Source organism: Balaenoptera borealis (genome assembly GCF_965194805.1).
Source record: "Balaenoptera borealis genome assembly, chromosome: 12".
Taxonomy (NCBI): domain Eukaryota; kingdom Metazoa; phylum Chordata; class Mammalia; order Artiodactyla; family Balaenopteridae; genus Balaenoptera; species Balaenoptera borealis.
In genome coordinates this window covers 53,429,897-53,447,761 of record NC_138869.1, presented here as the reverse complement: position 1 = coordinate 53,447,761, position 17,865 = coordinate 53,429,897, and the positions used below count along the sequence as shown (strand labels likewise).

The following is a 17,865-nucleotide window of genomic DNA, read 5'->3' as shown; positions in this document are numbered from 1 at the left end:
ATTCTAATCTTAATTCTTAGAATGCTGTAGACTTTAGCATGTCATGCACTTTTGTTTTTGTTTTTAAAGTGTTGATTTTTTTCAGTTTCCTGGTATAATAGAATCTTAAATAGCTGCTGATTCTGCCTTTCTCACTAGCTGCTGGGGGAAGCCAGAGCCCACGGGGAGTGGGCAGGATGGGGGTGTGAACCTGAGTGGTCCTGGTTACCTGTCTTTCCCGGCCTCTCACAGCCACCACTAGATGGCAGCATGTCCACCTTCTCCAGCAGCTGATGCCCGACTGTCCTCAGGACCAACGAGATTGGAGTCTTTGTTTTTCTCGCAGTTGTTTGTGATTTTCTCTGATTCACTAGTGCGTGGCCTTTCAGAGTGAGAACGAATCCAGGCCTCTGAAGCCTTTCTCTCTGGTCCTCCTCTGGGCGCCAGCTGCTTTCTGCTCTGTGAAGGCGCCTCTAGCTCTTCACTAAGAGGACGCGGACCTTCTCTGTGTGTCTGTTTCCCGCATAAACGCAGCCTGTGACTCAGAGGCCATGGTGTGTCATCCTCAAATCCCTCAGCATCACACAATGCCCTGTTTTCAGTAAATGCAGATGTGCGGTATTGATGATACTTTTTCCTCATTATAAAGCAATAGATTCTTTTTTAAAAAAGAAAATTTACAAAATATAGGAATGGAAGACAAGAAAATATTAATTCTGTATAAGCCCACCTGCCTGAAAAGATTAGTATAGTTGTGATTTAGTCATTTACTCTTATTCCATGCATTTATAGTTACACATTTTTATTTTCTTTTATAAAAATGAGATGGTTACATAAATTTCAATTGATAAAACATATGTAATAAAACTTAGCAGTTTCACCTTTTTTAGCTCAAAAGGAAGATTTCATGCAAAAACAAAATCTCTTTGAAATGATTTATTTCTATTTTCTAACACTTCTGAGTGCTTGTAGCTTCGGAAGATCTCTTGTAGTTTTAATTTTTAACTTCAAATCTGCTTGTATATATCTACTAAATATGATCATTGTAGAAAATTTGTAAAAATTTCATTTTATATAAAAACAAAAATTTATTGTAATTACACCTGGGCATATTTTTATCCAGTCTTTTGGTTGCTGTTCAGTACTTACGTAATCTTTTTTAAAAACCTTGATTATCATGTATAAGCAACTTTATATCCTGATGTTTCTTTTCTCTCTTATTAAGCTTATAGAAAATTCAGAAAAAAAAAAAAAAAGACAAGTTCAGAGTAATAAACAAATCACCCATACCTACCCAGAGATGCTGACCTAGGGCTACCATTGTCAGTGTTTCAGCACCTTTCCTTTTATGCTTTTTTATGTTGTTGATATGCCACTCTGGTTTCTTTTCTGATTTCAGGACCCTTCTCTGATCTGACCGCCTTCTTAATTATTCTGAACCACACAACCATGCGTTTATTATACAACTGCATCTAATTGTCTCTTTTGTCAAGCTTGGTATATTTCTGTTCAGTTTCAAGTGACTTTTGTACTAAACTAACTGCCCTGGTGGAGGAATGATGCCCTGAGGCATGAGGCAGGGGGACAAGTGGCAGCTTTCCATCTGCCTGGTGGTAAAGGAAGTTCCTCCTTTACCAAGCGTCTATTTTCCTGATTCGTGAGTTTTCACTGTTTTCTGTGTCTTCATAGGCATTCTTGGATGAAGGTGGGATGCCAAACCCAGGGGTGCTAGTCGATCATTGGTACACCACACAGTTCATGTCCTTTGCCTCAGAATAGGCAGCTCACTGAGGTGATATAGTCTTCCTTTGCCAAGGTTTTCCATTTTCTTTTCTCTGGAGGTTAGTGCTAGGGTTAATGTTAGTTCTTGCTTCCATCTGGCACCGGAAGGTCTCTTGATTAGAGGGCAGTGGGCGTTTGCCCCAGAAGTTGGGGTGTGTGTGTGTGTGTGTGTGTGTGTGTGTGTGTGTGTGTGTGTGTGTGTGTGTGTGTTTCTGGTGCTCTGATCTGTTGAAAGGTGATCCAGGTGTGTATCAGAAGGCAAGCAGCTGACATCGGAACTCTGCTTGGGTCCCCTGGGTCCTTTCCCATTGTTGTGTGCTCCCTGGTGTGCCTTCACTTTGCAAAGCCAGCACCTAAGGCTCGTTCTCAAGGAGAACCGCCTATGGGTTTATGGAGCCTGTTTTGCTCAGGCTCCTTCAAACCAGAAGTGCCTGGGAATTTACATCCTCCCAAGGCAGGCTGTAGCCGGTGGCAGAAAGAGGTGAGAATCTGAAAGCCCGGTTCCCTTGCCTTGGATGGCACAGCTCTGAGGTGTGACTCACTCCAGATCCCCCCAGGTGTCAGGCAGTGCACCCCCCCACCCCCACCCCGTGGGACTCAGCCTGAGCTCACACCCTGCTTGGTTCCTCCCCGACCCTGACCCGATCCCCCCACCCTCACTGGTCTCTTCCTTCATAAACTACTTGCACACAAATCCTTGCCTCAGGGTCTGCTGTGGGAGACGTGGCTGATAATGGGATGCTTTTATTTTTTCCATCTCCTTTAAAGTGTTCCTGTTCTGTTAGAACATGACATTGAACATGCATTCACCTGTTCACCACATGATAGCACTTATGCTGTGGGCCAGGCCCATCTCATTGGGTGTGAAAACAGATGTCCAGTTATCTGTTCAGTAGGATTCCATTTTAACCAAGAGAGCTTTCTGAGTGTATAATCTGATACCAAATAAAACATTTGCCCTTTTTCAACCTTTCTTCAGTGGTTGATTTCTACTCATGACTACTTTCTCAGTAAATTGAACCAAGGGGATAATGTTTTCCCTCTTATGGCCAGAGAGGTGGCTCCTTACTCTTGGCTTTTTCCACTTGCCAGTTAGATGCATGGGTGGCTGGCATGTAGTTGGATGTTGCTGCTGCAGTAAGCCACCCTCCTGCCATCACTTCCCTGAACTGTTGTATCAGTTATCCATTGCTGCATAACAAACAGCCCTCAAACTTAGTGGCTTAGAGCAACAAGCACTTATTTAGCTCATGATCCTGCAGCTCAGCCATTGAGGCTGGGCAGTTCTCATAGCCTTAACAGAGCTCCTTCAAGTGTCTGCTTCTTGCTGATCTTAGCTGGGCTCTTTCACATCTATGGGGCTCAGTTTGGACAACTGAACTGATTCCTCTTTGTTTTATGATGTTTCTTATCTAGCCTGGACCTGAATAGAACTAAACAAGGCCTCTTGAGGCCCAGGCTCAGAACTGGCGCAAAAATCAAACCTGCTGCATTCTCCTGGTCACAGCAGGTCATGAAGCCAGGCCAGAGTCAGGATCCGGGAGGGGAACAGGCACTTCAGTCTCCTGGCTCCACAGAGGAGTGGAAAGGTGTGGTCATCCTTGCAATCTATGAGGCTGTGATCTCTGCAGTCACAAGCAGCACCCGGGGGTATTTTGCAGGACTGAGCAATGGCGAGGGACCAGCTAGCGAGGGCGACATTTTCCGGAAGGCCTCTGAGCAGCTAGTGACGTACATGAATTCCGGAAGCCGCTTGTTGCAGAAAAACTTTCTGAAGCAAGAAGTGGTTCAGCGGTTCTTGCGCCTCCTTTCTTCTCTGCAAGGTAAGGTTTCTCACAACCTTCCATAGTGTTCAAAGATGCTCTACGCACCTTAAAACTCTTTTCTACTATCTGTTTAAACATTGATTAAAAAATAAATGTCATGATCTACATGTAAAACATTCAAACAACACAGAACATTCTTCAGTGAAAAGTCGATCATCCACCCCTGAACTTCAGTCTCTAAATCTCATCCGCAGAGGCAACCTCTGTTATTAGTTTTTCATGCAGCCTCCTGGAATTTGCATATACTATCCTTACTTAAAATACCACAGATGTTTCTCTTTTCTATTGGCTAGAACTCTACACTCCTTGGGTATTTCCAACCTTCCCAAGATGCTCACACGCCAGTGCTGACACTGAGGTTCACATGTGGTTGAGTAGCATGACCCAAATAACTAAGTACTTGTTTATGGTTTCCCCACATCTTAAAAATACTGATCTGTAACTTGGGGTGATGATGTCCCTCTGTGTTGGGTTTTGGCTGGGGACAGAAATAACATGAACCTTTTTCTGGAGTGTGGTGTGTTCTTGTTTTTGAAAGAAATCCCTCCCGACCTGGTCTATGACATTGACCGTGACTGTGCCAACGCCTTCATCCAGTTTTTACTGGAAAAACAGAAATGGCCTGAAATGCTTCTGCTGCTGACCCGCAAAGTGAGCGGGGAGCCACCGTTCGGGGACTGTCTCATCAAAGGCTGTGACCTCTCGAACCTCGACCTCTGTGCCATCCTCCCCCACCTCAGCGCCTGGGACCAGCGGAGGACCCTGCTTCTGGGCCACCTGATAGACCACGGAGGTGAGTCCCAGATGCTGAGTCAGCACCGGGGGGGACATCCCAGGGGAGTCTAGGTGCCGCAGTTCATGGGGCTTTTTGCTTGATTTCAGAGATTCCTTTAAATTCTGCCTCATTCTCTTCCTCCTCCCTATCTTCTCATTGGAAACAGTGATGGGTTCGATGCGCTTTTGTGAATTCTTCCCTTTCTCTCTTGTGTAAGAAACCTCAGGCCTGTGGAGGGGGCCTGGGCCCTGGTGTAGCCACAGCGGTCATTTCCTTCCAGCCTCCAATTGGACTTTTCCCTGCACTCAGTATGCCACCTGGGTCCTTGTCAAACTCTGTGACATTCTTTTCTGATCCATGGATTGGGATTTGTGATGCTTGTTTTTTAAAGAAACAGCCAAATAATGGGTGGGTGGAAACATCTGCTGTTTTAATCAGCACGATCAGACTTGGCTGGATGTATGTCTGGAGTGTGCAGACGTCTTGCTGGATCAGGTTTTATTTTAAAATGAATTTGGAAGCACTAACCTCCTCCTTACGCTCCCCACTACCCCCCACTAAGGCCACTACTAACTGGCCTTGGGCATGCTATTTATGCCTCCGTGTCCTCATTTATAAAATGGGAATGAAACTAGTCCCCCTTTCTTGGAGCTGTTTTGAATATTCAATGAGTTCATGGATGCAGAGTCTTGGCGGAGCGCCTTGGCTGTGTGGTTTTCCGCCTGCCTTGCCGTTTAAGGGGAAATGACCTTCAGAAGGAGTGATGCCACATTGGTCCCAACTCTCAAAGTGACTTACAACGCCTTCAGGCGTTGGCTCTACCCACGGGTTTCAGGAGATAGATGGAAGGTCGCCTGTGGTTTATGTCTTCAAACCCATTCCTTGCGTGGAGTGTTACTACCTTTGCCCAGAAACGATGGCGGTTATGGAATTCCTGTTTTGTTCCTGATGAAGCAAGCACTTATTGAGGGCCTCCCTGGGGTCGGGTGCCAGGGCCCCAGGATGGACAGTGAACATATGGCTGCTGGTGGGTGGCAATGCAGGAGGGCTGCAGTCCTCGGGGTGGAGGTCAGGGAGCTGGCAGCGCAGAGGGGAGGTGTGGACTGAGCTAAAAAGAAGGTGATGTGGCAGTAGGGATGTGTCAGGGAACATGGCAAATGAGGGCCGATGGGCATTCTCGGGAAGAAGCTTCCTAGAAGCAGAGGATGTGGGAAGCACGCTCACGTCCTGGTCACCGAGTGTATGTCCAGGACTGTGTTGGGCAAACACTGGGAGTTCCGTTGTTCACGCCATCCCTACTCCAGTGCTGATGGTGGTCCTGTGGCGGGGTGGGAGGGGGAGCTGGAGAGACAGAGGAGGTGAGGCCCAGGGACAGGACATCTGAAGGGGGCAGGCTTTCCCTCCGAGGGCACTGGGAAACCCTTGCCTCCCAGAAAGGGGGCGTGGCAGGAGGGCCTCAGAAGTCAGGTCAGCACCCCCTCTTGATTTGGGATAAAGGGCAGAATCGCCCTGGTCCGGGAAGGGAAGATCCCACATGCCACGGAGCAACTAAGCCCGTGCGCCACAACTGCTGAGCCTGCGCTCTAGAGCCCGTGCTCCGCAACAAGAGAAGCCACTGCAGTGAGAAGCCCGTGAACTGCAATGAAGACCCAATGCAGCCAAAAATAAAATAAATAAATTTAAAAAAAAAAAAAAAAGGGCAGAATCGGTCCCGCCCCCCTCAGGTGGGCCCTGCTGACCTTGGCTCAGGGATGCTGCTCACCGGGCCCTTCTCTCTGCCTCCCCCAGCCTCGCCCGAGGGTCTCCAGGGCAGCCAGGAGCAGCCGCTTGCCGTGTGTCTGAAGCATGGGGACTTCGAGCTGGCCTTCCTCCTCTTGACCAAGGGTGCGGACCCCCGTAGCATTTCTCTCACGGAAGGCGACACTCCTTTGCATGCCGCACTCCACATCTTTCTAGATATCAAAGGTAGGCCTTTATTTTGTAAGCAGTCTTTTTCTTGAGGAGGAAGCTGGGTGTTAGAATGGATGCTGTGCTCCTTGGTCTTTCCTACTGGGAAAAGTAACCATCTGGAAAAGGCCCATTTCTTGGCCAGGCCTGTATCTCCTGGCCCCTCACCCATAGCTTGATGGGAAGAAGTGACCATCATGGTGAACGGTCAGGGTGGGTTGATGAAGGAGGATTCTTAAGTTCCAAAGTCGGCTGTCCATAGCTGCAGATACTTTCCATTTATTTACACCATTTCAAGGGTCCTGACATAAAGGCTCTTACTGGAATATTTACGGTGATTTCTGGGTTTCTCCACCTTAGCACTATTGACAGTTGGGCAGGATAAATCCTTTGCTGGGGGCGCTGTCTTGTGTATTGTAGGATATTTACCAGCATCCCTGGCCTCCACCCACTAGATGCCAGTAGCACCTCCTAAATTGTGACCATCAAAACTGTTTCCAGACACGGCCACCTGTCCATTGGGGAGCAATCGCCCCCAGTTGAGAACCACTGGGTTATCAAATCCTTGGGGAAGTTCTGTGTTCTGAGGACCCCTGGCTGGCGTCTCTGCTCCCCAGAAAAGCCGTTCAGCACTCACAGGATTTTTGTGTCTTTCAGCTGACATCGGTTTTAACTTCCTCAGCCACCTGCTGGATCTGTTCTGGTCCAAGCCCACCGAGTTCTACTATCTCAACCCCAATATCCAGGACAACAGCGGTAACACGCTGATGCACATCCTCTTCCAGAAGGGCATGCAGAAGCGTGTGGGGAAGCTGATAGGTCTGCTGGTGAAATTTGACATCAACCTCAACCTGAAGAACAAGGAAGGCAGAGACGCCCGGCACCGGGTGAAGAAGAAGGACGCAATGCTCTTGGCCTGGAACAAAGCCCTGCTGGAGAGCAGGCGCCGGGGCCGACAGGACGCTGCCGCCCACCCCGGGAAGCCCCCGCGCTGCACAGCCCCGGCTCACACAGCTCAGCTCAAGGGCTCCTCCAAGTCACTGCCCTGCAGCGGCACTGCAAGAGCCCCACCCAGAGGAGCCAGGGTCCCTGAAAGCTGGGAGAGCCTGCCGGATGCCCAGACTATGAGGCCAGAGCCTGGGGCTGCCAGGCCCTGTTCACGGAGAGACCGCCTTGTGCAGGACATCATGGCTTTGATTCAGCAGGTGGAATTGGATCCGTCCCTCCAGGAGGACTGTCCACAGGACTCCGAGCCTCTGGAGACAGGAGCTGGCACCGTAGGAGAGAAACAGGAGCTACAGGGCGCCCCGGGGGGCTCTGACTGCAGCGGGAACAGCCCCGCTGTCCTTGAGGCCGCGGAGGGACATGAGCAGGCAGGCCTCGGGACCGTGCAGCTCGTGCCTGCTGGTCGCAGGGGGACAGAGGGCAGCGACGACCAGGACGACCAGAACGTGCCGGAGATGGAGGCCTGCCTCCTGGACTTCGAGAACATGACGTGGGAGATCGAGTGCACTTCGGAGATGCTGAAGAAGCTGTCCAGCAAGGTCATGACCAAGGTCATGAAGAAGAAACTTATCCTCGCCATCCAGAAGCTCGGCAATGGTGAATGGACCAGGGGCCTGCGGAAGCGGCTGAAGAACTTGAAAGGAAGCATCCAGCTCTTCGAGGCCAAGCTGGACAAAGGGGCCCGGATGCTGTGGGAGCTCACCATTGACTTCTCCCCGCGGTGCAGCGAGAACCCCGAGAAGATCATGGCTGCGGAGCGCAGCGCACACCCCACCGAGAAGGCGAGGCAGGTCTACACGGAAATCATCCGGATCTGGGACATCATCGTAGATCACAGCAAACTGTCAGACTCCATCAGGGCCATCTGCAGTGCCTACAACCGGGGCCTGTCCTGCATCCTGCGTAAGAAGCTGAAGGGTATCAACAAGGACCAGGTGTCCACCAGTAAGAAAATCCAAAAGCGGATACCCCGCTGCTACGTGGAGGACACGGAGGCCGAGAAGGGCGGGGCGCACGTGGATCCTGAGTACTTCCCCCCTGCCAGCGCAGTGGAGACGGAGTATAACATTATGAAGTTCCACAGCTTCAGCACCAGCATGGCCTACAACATCCTCAACGACACGATGGCCACGGTGGAGTACCCCTTCCGGGTGGGAGAGCTTGAGTACACGGTGATCGACGTCAACCCCAGGCCAGCGGAACCCATCATCCTCATCGGGCGGAGCGGCACCGGCAAGACGACTTGCTGCTTGTACAGGCTGTGGAAGAAATTCCACGGTTACTGGGAGAAAGCCGAGCAGGCGGGAAGCCCGCTGCTGGCCAGGCAGATCTGGCTGAAGCGAAGGTTGGAACTGGAACCCGGAAAGGAGGGTCCAGGTGGGGAGGAGGAGGAGGAGGAGGAGGAGGAGGAGGAAGAGGAGGAGGAAGGATCCACTGAGGTGGAGACAGTGGACAGCCTAGAAGAGGAGCAGGAGAGTGAAGCCTGTGCAGGGGGAGCCAGTGGGGAGCCAGGGGACCCCGAACAAGGGGTGGAAGGACCCGCCCCAGAACAGCCCCACCAGCTGGAGCATTTACATCAGATCTTCGTGACCAAGAACCACGTCCTGTGCCAGGAGGTGCAGAGGAATTTCATTGAGCTTTCCAAGTCTACCAAGGCCACCAGTCACTACAAACCACTGGAACCCAGTGTCCACAAACTCCAGGACCTACGGGATGAGAACTTTCCTCTGTTTGTCACTTCCAAGCAGCTGCTCCTCCTGCTTGATGCTTCTCTGCCCAAACCATTTTTTCTGAGAAATGAAGATGGCAGCTTGAAAAGATCCATCATAGGATGGTCCGTGCAGGAAGAGTTGACCATCACCAACTGGCAGGAAGATGAGGAGGAGGCTGAGGCAGACGACTACAGTGAGGAGGAAAAAACTGTGGAGACACGCCCATGTGACAGTGACCCCCGGGTGTACGTGACATTTGAGGTGTTTGCCAATGAAATATGGCCCAAAATGATCAAAGGGAAGACTTCCTACAACCCTGCCCTGATTTGGAAAGAAATAAAGTCTTTTCTGAAGGGGTCTTTTGAGGCCCTCAGCTGCCCCCAGGGGAGACTCACAGAAGAAGCATATAAGCAATTAGGGCGGAAGCGGTGCCCCAATTTCAAGGAAGACCGGAGTGAGATCTATGGCCTCTTCTGCCTGTATCAGCAGATCAGGTCTCAGAAAGGGTACTTTGATGAAGAGGATGTGCTATACAACCTGTCCCGGAGGCTGTCGAAGCTCAAGGTGCTCCCATGGTCCATCCACGAGCTCTATGGCGATGAGATCCAGGACTTCACCCAAGCGGAGCTGGCGCTGCTGATGAAATGTATCAATGACCCCAACGCCATGTTCCTCACCGGGGACACGGCTCAGAGCATCATGAAGGGCGTGGCCTTCCGCTTCAGTGATCTGCGCTCTCTGTTCCACTACGCCAGCAAGAACACCATGGACAAGCAGTATGCAGTGCGCAAGCCCAAGAAGATCTACCAGCTGTACCAGAACTACAGGTCCCACTCGGGTACGTCCAGGCCTTGGGCTCTCCCTACAGGGGAGGTGCTTGGGCACTGACCTTGGGCTGCTTTTGAAGCTGTGGCCTAGCTTTTGTTGGGTTCTTGTAGCTAAGGATAATATTTTGGAGTTTGTTAGTAACTACCCACATGAACAAGAGATCTTATGAGTTTTGCCACTAATTCTTTTCTCTCTCTCTCTCTCTTTTTTTTTTGGCCACTCGGCTTGTGGGATCTTAGTTCCCTGACCAGGGACTGAACCCGAGCCGTCCGCAGTGAGAGCGCGGAGTCCTAACCACTGGACCACCAGGAAATTCCCCTTTTTTCTCTTTTTTTTAATTGAAGTATAGTTGATTTACAATGTTGTGTTAGTTTCAGGTGTACAGCAAAGTAATTCAGTTATATATATATATTCTTTGTCAGATTCTTTTCCCTTATGGATTATTACAAGATGTTGAGTCTAGTTCCCTATGCTATACAGTAGGTCCTTGTTGGTCATCTCTTTTATATATAGTAGTGTGTATATGTTAATCCCAAACTCCTAGTTTATCCCCTCCTTCTTCCCCCTTTGGTAACCATTAAGTTCAGTAGTCATCACTACTCATTCTTAGGTTGATGATTTAAGCTGTGGTTGAATGGAAATGAACCTCTAAGTAATTACAGCTTAAGGTGTTGGCCATGACATGAAAACATTTCAAGGGAACATTTAAACTGCTTGAGAACTTTTGTTAAAGCACTTTGGAAGCACCTGCTTCTAAAATGTAAAGTAATAACGTCAATTACAAGTCATTAATCCTGAAAGAAAGCAGCTTTTCTCCCGAAGAGAAGCAAGAAAATATGGGGGGTGGGGTGGGCAGGAGGTGGTGGGAGATAATGCACTCTCAGGTGCTTTTAATTTGTGCCTCACGTGTGCCCCTTCCCTGTGCCAGGCAAGATGCCAGGCAGTTGACATAGGTACCTGCTTTTTTTTTCTTTTTTTTTTTTTTTGACCATGCTGTGCAGCTTGTGGAATCTTAGTTCCCCAATCAGGGATTGAACCTGGGCCATGCAGGTGAAAGCCCGGAATCCTAACCACTAGGCCACTAGGGAACCCCCATGGGTACCTGTTTATAATCCTCCCAACAACCCTACAAGGTAGACATCATTCCCATTTTACAAAGGAAGAAACTGAGGCACAGAGAATACTTCCTTTGTGGTTTATAGAATGCTCACCAATTCACCTCCTATGTCCTGCATGTGTCCATGAACAACATAGAGTATTATTTTACACATTTAAAAACTTTGTTTAATGGACTCATACCAGACGTACCTTTCTGCAACTTCGTAATTTTGCTTATAATAATGTTTTGGGATTTCTGCATGTTGATACCATGGAGCTGCAGTCCGTGCATTTCTCAGTGCTGTTAGTAGTCTAGTTCATGCCTGCACCACGCTTTGTTATCCACTTTCCAGACAAAATTATTCTTCCTTTATCCCTCAACAAAAATATTTTCGTTTTTTATACTTCTCTTGCTGACAACGCATATCCTACTTGCTTTACACACTGAAATGCTTCCCTTATCATTTTTACATATTACAGTTTTTAACTTAAAAGACCTTAACAAAACCAAGAAACAAGTAATTGAGCTATTTGTTTATATCAGCATTTTCTGATTGGCAAGTGTAAGAACATAACATATTCCATAACCTCTAAAAACATATATTTTTCTCATAGCACAATTTCTTTTTAATGCGGTACAAGATGCTGTTTAAGGAACCCAAACATCTTTTGTAGTTCTGCTAATTAACCCAAGGCTGAAGTCTCAGGCAAAGTGGGCTGTGTTTGTATTTCAAGGACATGATAAGAGTTAACTTCAAGCTTTCTCCTAGGCATATTTTTGTTCTCTCAGGGTCAGAATTCTGAAAACAGTATTTTATCAAGCTAGCTTTCTCTAACTGCATATGCAGAAAAGAACCAGTTTAGAGTGTCAAAAGAGTTTCATCTTAACCAATTTTCTCTGGAGTCTGAAGAATACTGTTGACCCACAGTGTTAAAAAGAAAATCATCTTTTTCTTAGTCATAGGTTCATAGCCAAAATTTTTCTTAATGAATTGAACCTAAATTTCCCATTTTACAAAAAGCAACAAGAATACCAATCCCACAAATGGAATACACACTCACACACCAGAAGACAGAACTGTCACAAATGCTCTGAGAGGATGACGGATACGGAGTCCCAGACAAACACTTTCCAACACAAATGGTCCTCAACGTCAGACACACATCAGAACCAACTGGCAAAATGCCCAGATAGCACCTCATGCTCAAAAGAAAAGTTTGCCATGTGCGCACTGGTGCCCTTACTCAGTCTTGGAGCTCGTCAGCTCGTCCAGATGCGTGTTTCCATTGCACCAAGGAAAAGCATATGTTGGCAGCCAGTGCCGAGCAGGGAAGAAACAGGGAGGATCTCCGAAACAAATGGTTAGGGCAGCTGCTAGGAACGTCCCCGCAAATCCCCCTCCCGAATCCAGTGAGCCACGAGCAGTGGGCTCCTCACAGCCTTCCCAGCGCTGCGTCATGGCGGCAGCTCTTCTCAGGAAAACCCTGGAAGCCAGATATCGCGAGAGCGCAGCCTCTCGTTGGGTGTCAAAAACTTACCGCAAGTGGATCCAGCTGCTCGCTGCTCAAAAGCCAATAAAGAGGCAAGGCTGGGGGAAAGGAAAGTTTGCTTTATTTCAGAGGCCAGCAACCCGGGGCTGGGGTGTCAGATTCACGTCCCAAGGCCAACTCCCCTTCCCCCCACCCTGCCAATCAGTGGGCAAGAGCTTTTACAGAGGGAGGGAGGAGGCTACGTGCAGAAACAGCACAGTCAGCTCTGACCGTCGTCTTGAAACTGGTCGTCTGTGGTCTGATGATGGTCTTACTTAAATCCTTCTGACCTGGGGTTAAGGTAACCTCCTATATAGTCTTTTAATGGTTTTAAATTGTGCTCCTTATATTTAGGTAGGTGTCAAAATTTAGGTAAATTTAATTAATTCAATTTAAAATGTGTGTGTGGTGTGACATTGTCTTTATTGAAATAACGCTTCTGTGATCTAATTTTCCTTTTTTCCATAGGGATAAACAGTTGTGCTGATGCCATTTACCTCATGGTCCATCATTTCCCCTCATTTGCAATTCTTCCTTTTCAAATATCTGTGAGTCTGTTTCTGGGCTCACTATTTTATTTGATTTGTCTAATTTGTCTATTCTTGTACTATTATCACACTGTCTTATTTACTGTATTATCAGATTTCTCCAGTGACTCTTTGTAATTTTGATTGGAATTGAATTTCTCACTCTTTGGGAAGAATTCACGTCTTTACATTGTAGGGATTTCTGAACCATGACCTTGGCATATTTCTCTGTTCAGATTTTTTTTTACTGCCTTCAATAATATTTTATAATTTTCCCCAGACATTTTACACAGCTGTTTGATTTGTCCCAGAAACCTTATACTTTTTTGTTACTATCATGGCTGCACCTTTTTTCTCTTTTTAAATTTTCTAGCCATGTCTTGCTGGTATAGAGGGATGCTGTTGGTTCTTGTGTATTGACCTGGTATCTCACAATCTTGCTGAACACTCTTACTACATTTACCATTTAGATTTTGACATTTTTATGCAGGTAAGGGCAGGTTTGATCTTCTCTTCTATACTTGTCATTTCTTTTTTGTATCATATTTTATTGGTTAGGACCTTAAACAGAAACAGTAACAGGCATCCGTGTGATATTCCTGAAGTTAATGTGAATATTTTTTTAACATTTCACCATTTAAGTCTGGTGCTTATTGTAGGGTTTTGATAGATTCTCTTTTTCTGGATGCATTTCAGGTAGGCTATGGTTTGATGAAAAGAGAAAACACACACAGACCACGCACATGTACATGCACATACACACACACATTGGTACTCTTAACACCCTTACAATGTAAAAGTAGATTAACATTCTGATTTGTTTAGCCAAGGATTCAGAAAACAATTAGAAGTCAGGTGGCCTCCCAGAGAGTAGCATACACCACACAGCTCAACCCAGCTTTCCAGGGCTCTCACAGTCTTCCTGGTGTTGCCCGTCAATTACAGGGTCTGCCTGGGTCTGAGCCGCTCAGCTTCTTGCTCTTCCATGACTTTCTACTTGTGCTGTGCAGGAAAAACTGGCACAAAGAAGTTTATGCTCTTAACAGGAAATATGAGACTTCATCCATTCAGGAAACATATATTGAGCTCCTCCCCTACCTGGCACTGTGTGGGGGCTTGGTGACCAAGACGTTCACATTTCTCTGTCCCCAGGGGGTAGCTCCAGATGGCACCCCCTTTTTTTGTTGTCGGACTCTGTAGAGGGGACCTGGCATGAGTAGTTGAATGAGCCCCTTATTCTGATGTGTACGTGGGTTCAGCACCACTGGTCTGGGGCAGCAGCCTTTATGATCAAGATAAGAGTATGGCAAAGGGAATTGTCCTGTGAGCAGTTTTTTTTGTTTTTTTGGTTTTTTTTATGTAGTAAGCAACCCATCCAGATGATCACTACATAAACTCCATTTTCCACCTCCTGTCAGGATAGAGGGAAGACTGTGTGTAAATGTTTCTGTGTATAGAACCAGAAAAAGCCCCAATAATATGTATTAGATTTGAGAGACTTTAGAAAACACATAAAACATTAAAAAAAAAATTCAAGCCCCCTGTAAGGCTACTCACTACTCACATTTTGTTTCATTTCCTTCTGATCTCTTTTCTGGCCATATACAAATATGCATTTATCACACACATTTATTGATTGATTATGTATATTTACATAATCAATGTTATGATTGATTAACATTGTTTAATCAATCATAATTTAGTGAATATTTAGTGAATATTTCCCCCATCTTTTATTCTTTTTTAAATTGAGATTCACATAGCATAACATTCACCTGTTTAAAATGTGCAGTTTAGTGTTTTTTTAATATATTCATAAGGTTGTGCAACCATTACCACTATCTAATTCCAGAACATTTTTATCACCCCCAAAAGAAACCCCATAACCGTTAGCAGTCACCCTTATCCCCTCCTCACCCCTGTGAACTACCAATCTACTTTCTGTCTCTGTGGATTTGCCTATTCTGGACATTTCATATAAATGGAATCACACAATATGTGACCTTTTATGTCTGCCTTCTTTCATTTAGCACAATGTTTTCAAGGTTCTTCCATATTGTAGCATGTATCAGTACTTCGTTGCTTTTAATAGCTGAACCATCTTTTATTCTTTGAGCATGTTTGTATAAAAAATTTTATCTAGTTCCCTAGAAGGGCATTTAAGTGGATTCCAGTTTTTCACTGAAATGAACACTTCCATGCTTTTTTCTGATTCTCTTATTAATGTACATCTCTGAACCACAGCTGCAGCTGATCTGCTTAAATTCAACAGTTTCCACTTGTATTCTTGATTTCTTTATATTGCATAGTGTTAATAATAATAGCATTGGATAGTAAAATTTCCCTTTACTATTTGGTAATAGCAATGGGTACACATATGCCCATTTCATAGAATTCTAGCTGGTGTTGGGCAAAGGGCACATGGCCCCTAAGAATAGTGGGAAACCCAGGATGATCTGTATTCAGTCCAGCTTCTTTTGGAGGTGTTTACTAACTTCTCAGACCTTGGAGTCCCTGTTTGTAAAAGTGGGGTTGTCTGGTCTGTCTCACCGGGCTGTTGTGAGAATTAAACAGGTTAATCTTTATGAAGGTGCCTCTTGTTTAGTCGACATCACTGTCAGTGTTACTTCAGTGCTTAGACAAAAATGGGACCCAAGGAGAAAGCTCGTTGGAAAATCCTTTTAACAGCTCTGACAATTATTCTTAGTATACTCCTCTCTCCGCTGGGTATAAACCTGGTGGAAAAGGGCAATGGAAGCCGAGGTTATTGCCCCACCTAACATCCAGCTCTTACCATGTAACGTCTCCAGTGCTCTAAGTACCAACGACAGGGGACAGGATAGTTCTTATTTTTTAACTGTGTATATTAGCCCCTGTATTAACATTCTAACAGCTCTAGGTGTTTAGTTACATTTCTGCCTTGACTCTTCTTCATGAGGTCATTTTCTCTCACATGAATATAGTCCAGGAATGAGATTTACAAAACCTTCTTAGGACAGCAAACACATCTCTGCCTTTGTCCGCGGTACCCGGAGTAATACAGCTCGGAGCCAAAGTGATAATCTAACAGGATCTGGAAATTGGCTGCAATTGTATGTACTCTCAGGACCAATACTGCTTCTCAGGAGAAAAGCAAAACCAAAATAAGAAAACAAAATGTACGGGAGTTCCCTGGCGGCCTAGTTGGTTAGGATTCCGGGCTTTCATTGCCGTGGCCTGGGTTCAGTCCCTGGTCAGGGATCTGAGATCCCGCGAGCTGTGCGGCGTGGCCAAAAACAAAACAAAACAAACAAATCAAAAAACCCAGCTATGTTGGCGTGATGTACAGTGTCTGACTTGTTTTATCCCAGGAATCCTCAATCTGGCATCTGGAGTGGTAGATTTACTTCAGTTCTATTTCCCGGAATCTTTTGATCGCCTTCCAAGGGATTCTGGCCTCTTTGATGGTCCCAGACCAATTGTCCTGGAGTCCTGTAGTGTAAGTGACTTGGCAATATTGCTTCGAGGCAACAAAAGAAAAACCCAGCCCATTGAATTTGGAGCCCACCAGGTGAGTTTCTTGAGATTGTATGTTTTAAAATAAAAGGCAGTTTGCAGCTGAAAAAAGGTTTGAGAAGCTGAGTTCTTCCACAAGGTAGAATTCGGTAGCCCCTGTCCCAGAACGAGGAAGTTTCAGAGATGGGTGAGTGACTAAGTGTTATTAATACTCCCACCACGACGGCCGCTCCTCTTCAAAGACATTAATTGCCTCCCTCAGAAATAGACTCAGCTTTACTAGATTTCTCTTTGTACAATGTGAAGTTTTTTCTCTTCTGTCCCCCTTTGTTTCCTAGGTAATCCTTGTAGCCAATGAAATGGCAAAGGAGAAAATTCCAGAAGAGCTGGGATTAGCGCTTGTGCTAACAATTTACGAAGCCAAAGGCCTAGAATTTGATGACGTCCTCCTTTACAACTTTTTCACTGATTCTGAGGTATGTCATACTGAATTCTTTTTCTCACAGCGCATGTGTGTGTATGAGCTCCGCTTCCACTCCAGGAAAGAGAATTTTGGAGCTGAGTAGATGAGAGTTTGTCACAGGTGACCGTTTCTCTTTTGGAGCACCATCCATTTGGTGTGGGGTTTTGTGTGTTTGGATGCGGCTTTTGACAATGTCTGTGGGTTGTTTCATAGTGTGTTGTGGGATGGCTCTCCCCGTGCCTTGCCCTTCCCTGTTTTCTTTTTTTTTTTTTTCACACACACACACTGTATCCCTGTTTTCTTGTATTCATCTTTTCTGAATGCCTGGTACCCAAGCGCCAGCTCCCGGTTTTCACTAGCTACTGTTATCCTTGACTCCCAAGGATCCTCAAGTTGGAGCAAGGTCTAAGGAGAGCCTTACAAATGAAGGCAAGGATAGCAGTGTCCACCCTATGAGGACAGAACCAGGCAAGGTCATTCATAGGGAGACAACTGCGGGAAGACACATGAGCCTTGGTTCCTGCCCACAGGATCAGGTAATGCAGGGGACGAGAACAGCCATCCTGCCTGAGCTCCCTCCGGGCATGGCTTTGCCACCACTGCTTGCCACCCTTGCCCACAATGGCAGCAAAACAGTCCCCAGACTGACCCCCAGTGACCTCTGTGCCAGCCCATTGTTTTGACTTGGCTCCTGAGTTCTTGTGATGGTTTTTCTTCCCGACCTCAGTACATTATAGGTAGAGCCGCCAGCTCAAGGCCATTGTCCTCAGTTTCATAGCCACTGCCGTCTCTTCACCACCGTCTTCGGTGGAGGCTCAGGTTGGCTGCTGACCATGCTGTGGGGTCTCCTTTGGGGACTTAGCTGGCTGTACCCTGGTCCCCGTTGCAGACTTCCCGC

The 17,865-nt window shown here is 46.7% G+C and overlaps 1 protein-coding gene across 10 annotated transcripts in view; it reads left to right on the top strand.

Annotated features, from left to right (window-relative positions):
* Positions 1–17,865, top strand: part of TRANK1 (tetratricopeptide repeat and ankyrin repeat containing 1) — an 88,152-nt gene that overhangs the window by 39,659 nt on the left and 30,628 nt on the right. For all 10 annotated transcript variants that reach the window (XM_082348270.1, XM_082348277.1, XM_082348279.1 and 7 more), the window contains 6 exons: positions 3,423–3,584; positions 4,126–4,380; positions 6,151–6,327; positions 6,967–9,864; positions 16,360–16,559; positions 16,843–16,980. In XM_082348270.1, the coding sequence (XP_082204396.1) occupies positions 3,423–3,584; positions 4,126–4,380; positions 6,151–6,327; positions 6,967–9,864; positions 16,360–16,559; positions 16,843–16,980 (3,830 nt within the window). The remainder of the gene's footprint in view (positions 1–3,422; positions 3,585–4,125; positions 4,381–6,150; positions 6,328–6,966; positions 9,865–16,359; positions 16,560–16,842; positions 16,981–17,865) is intronic.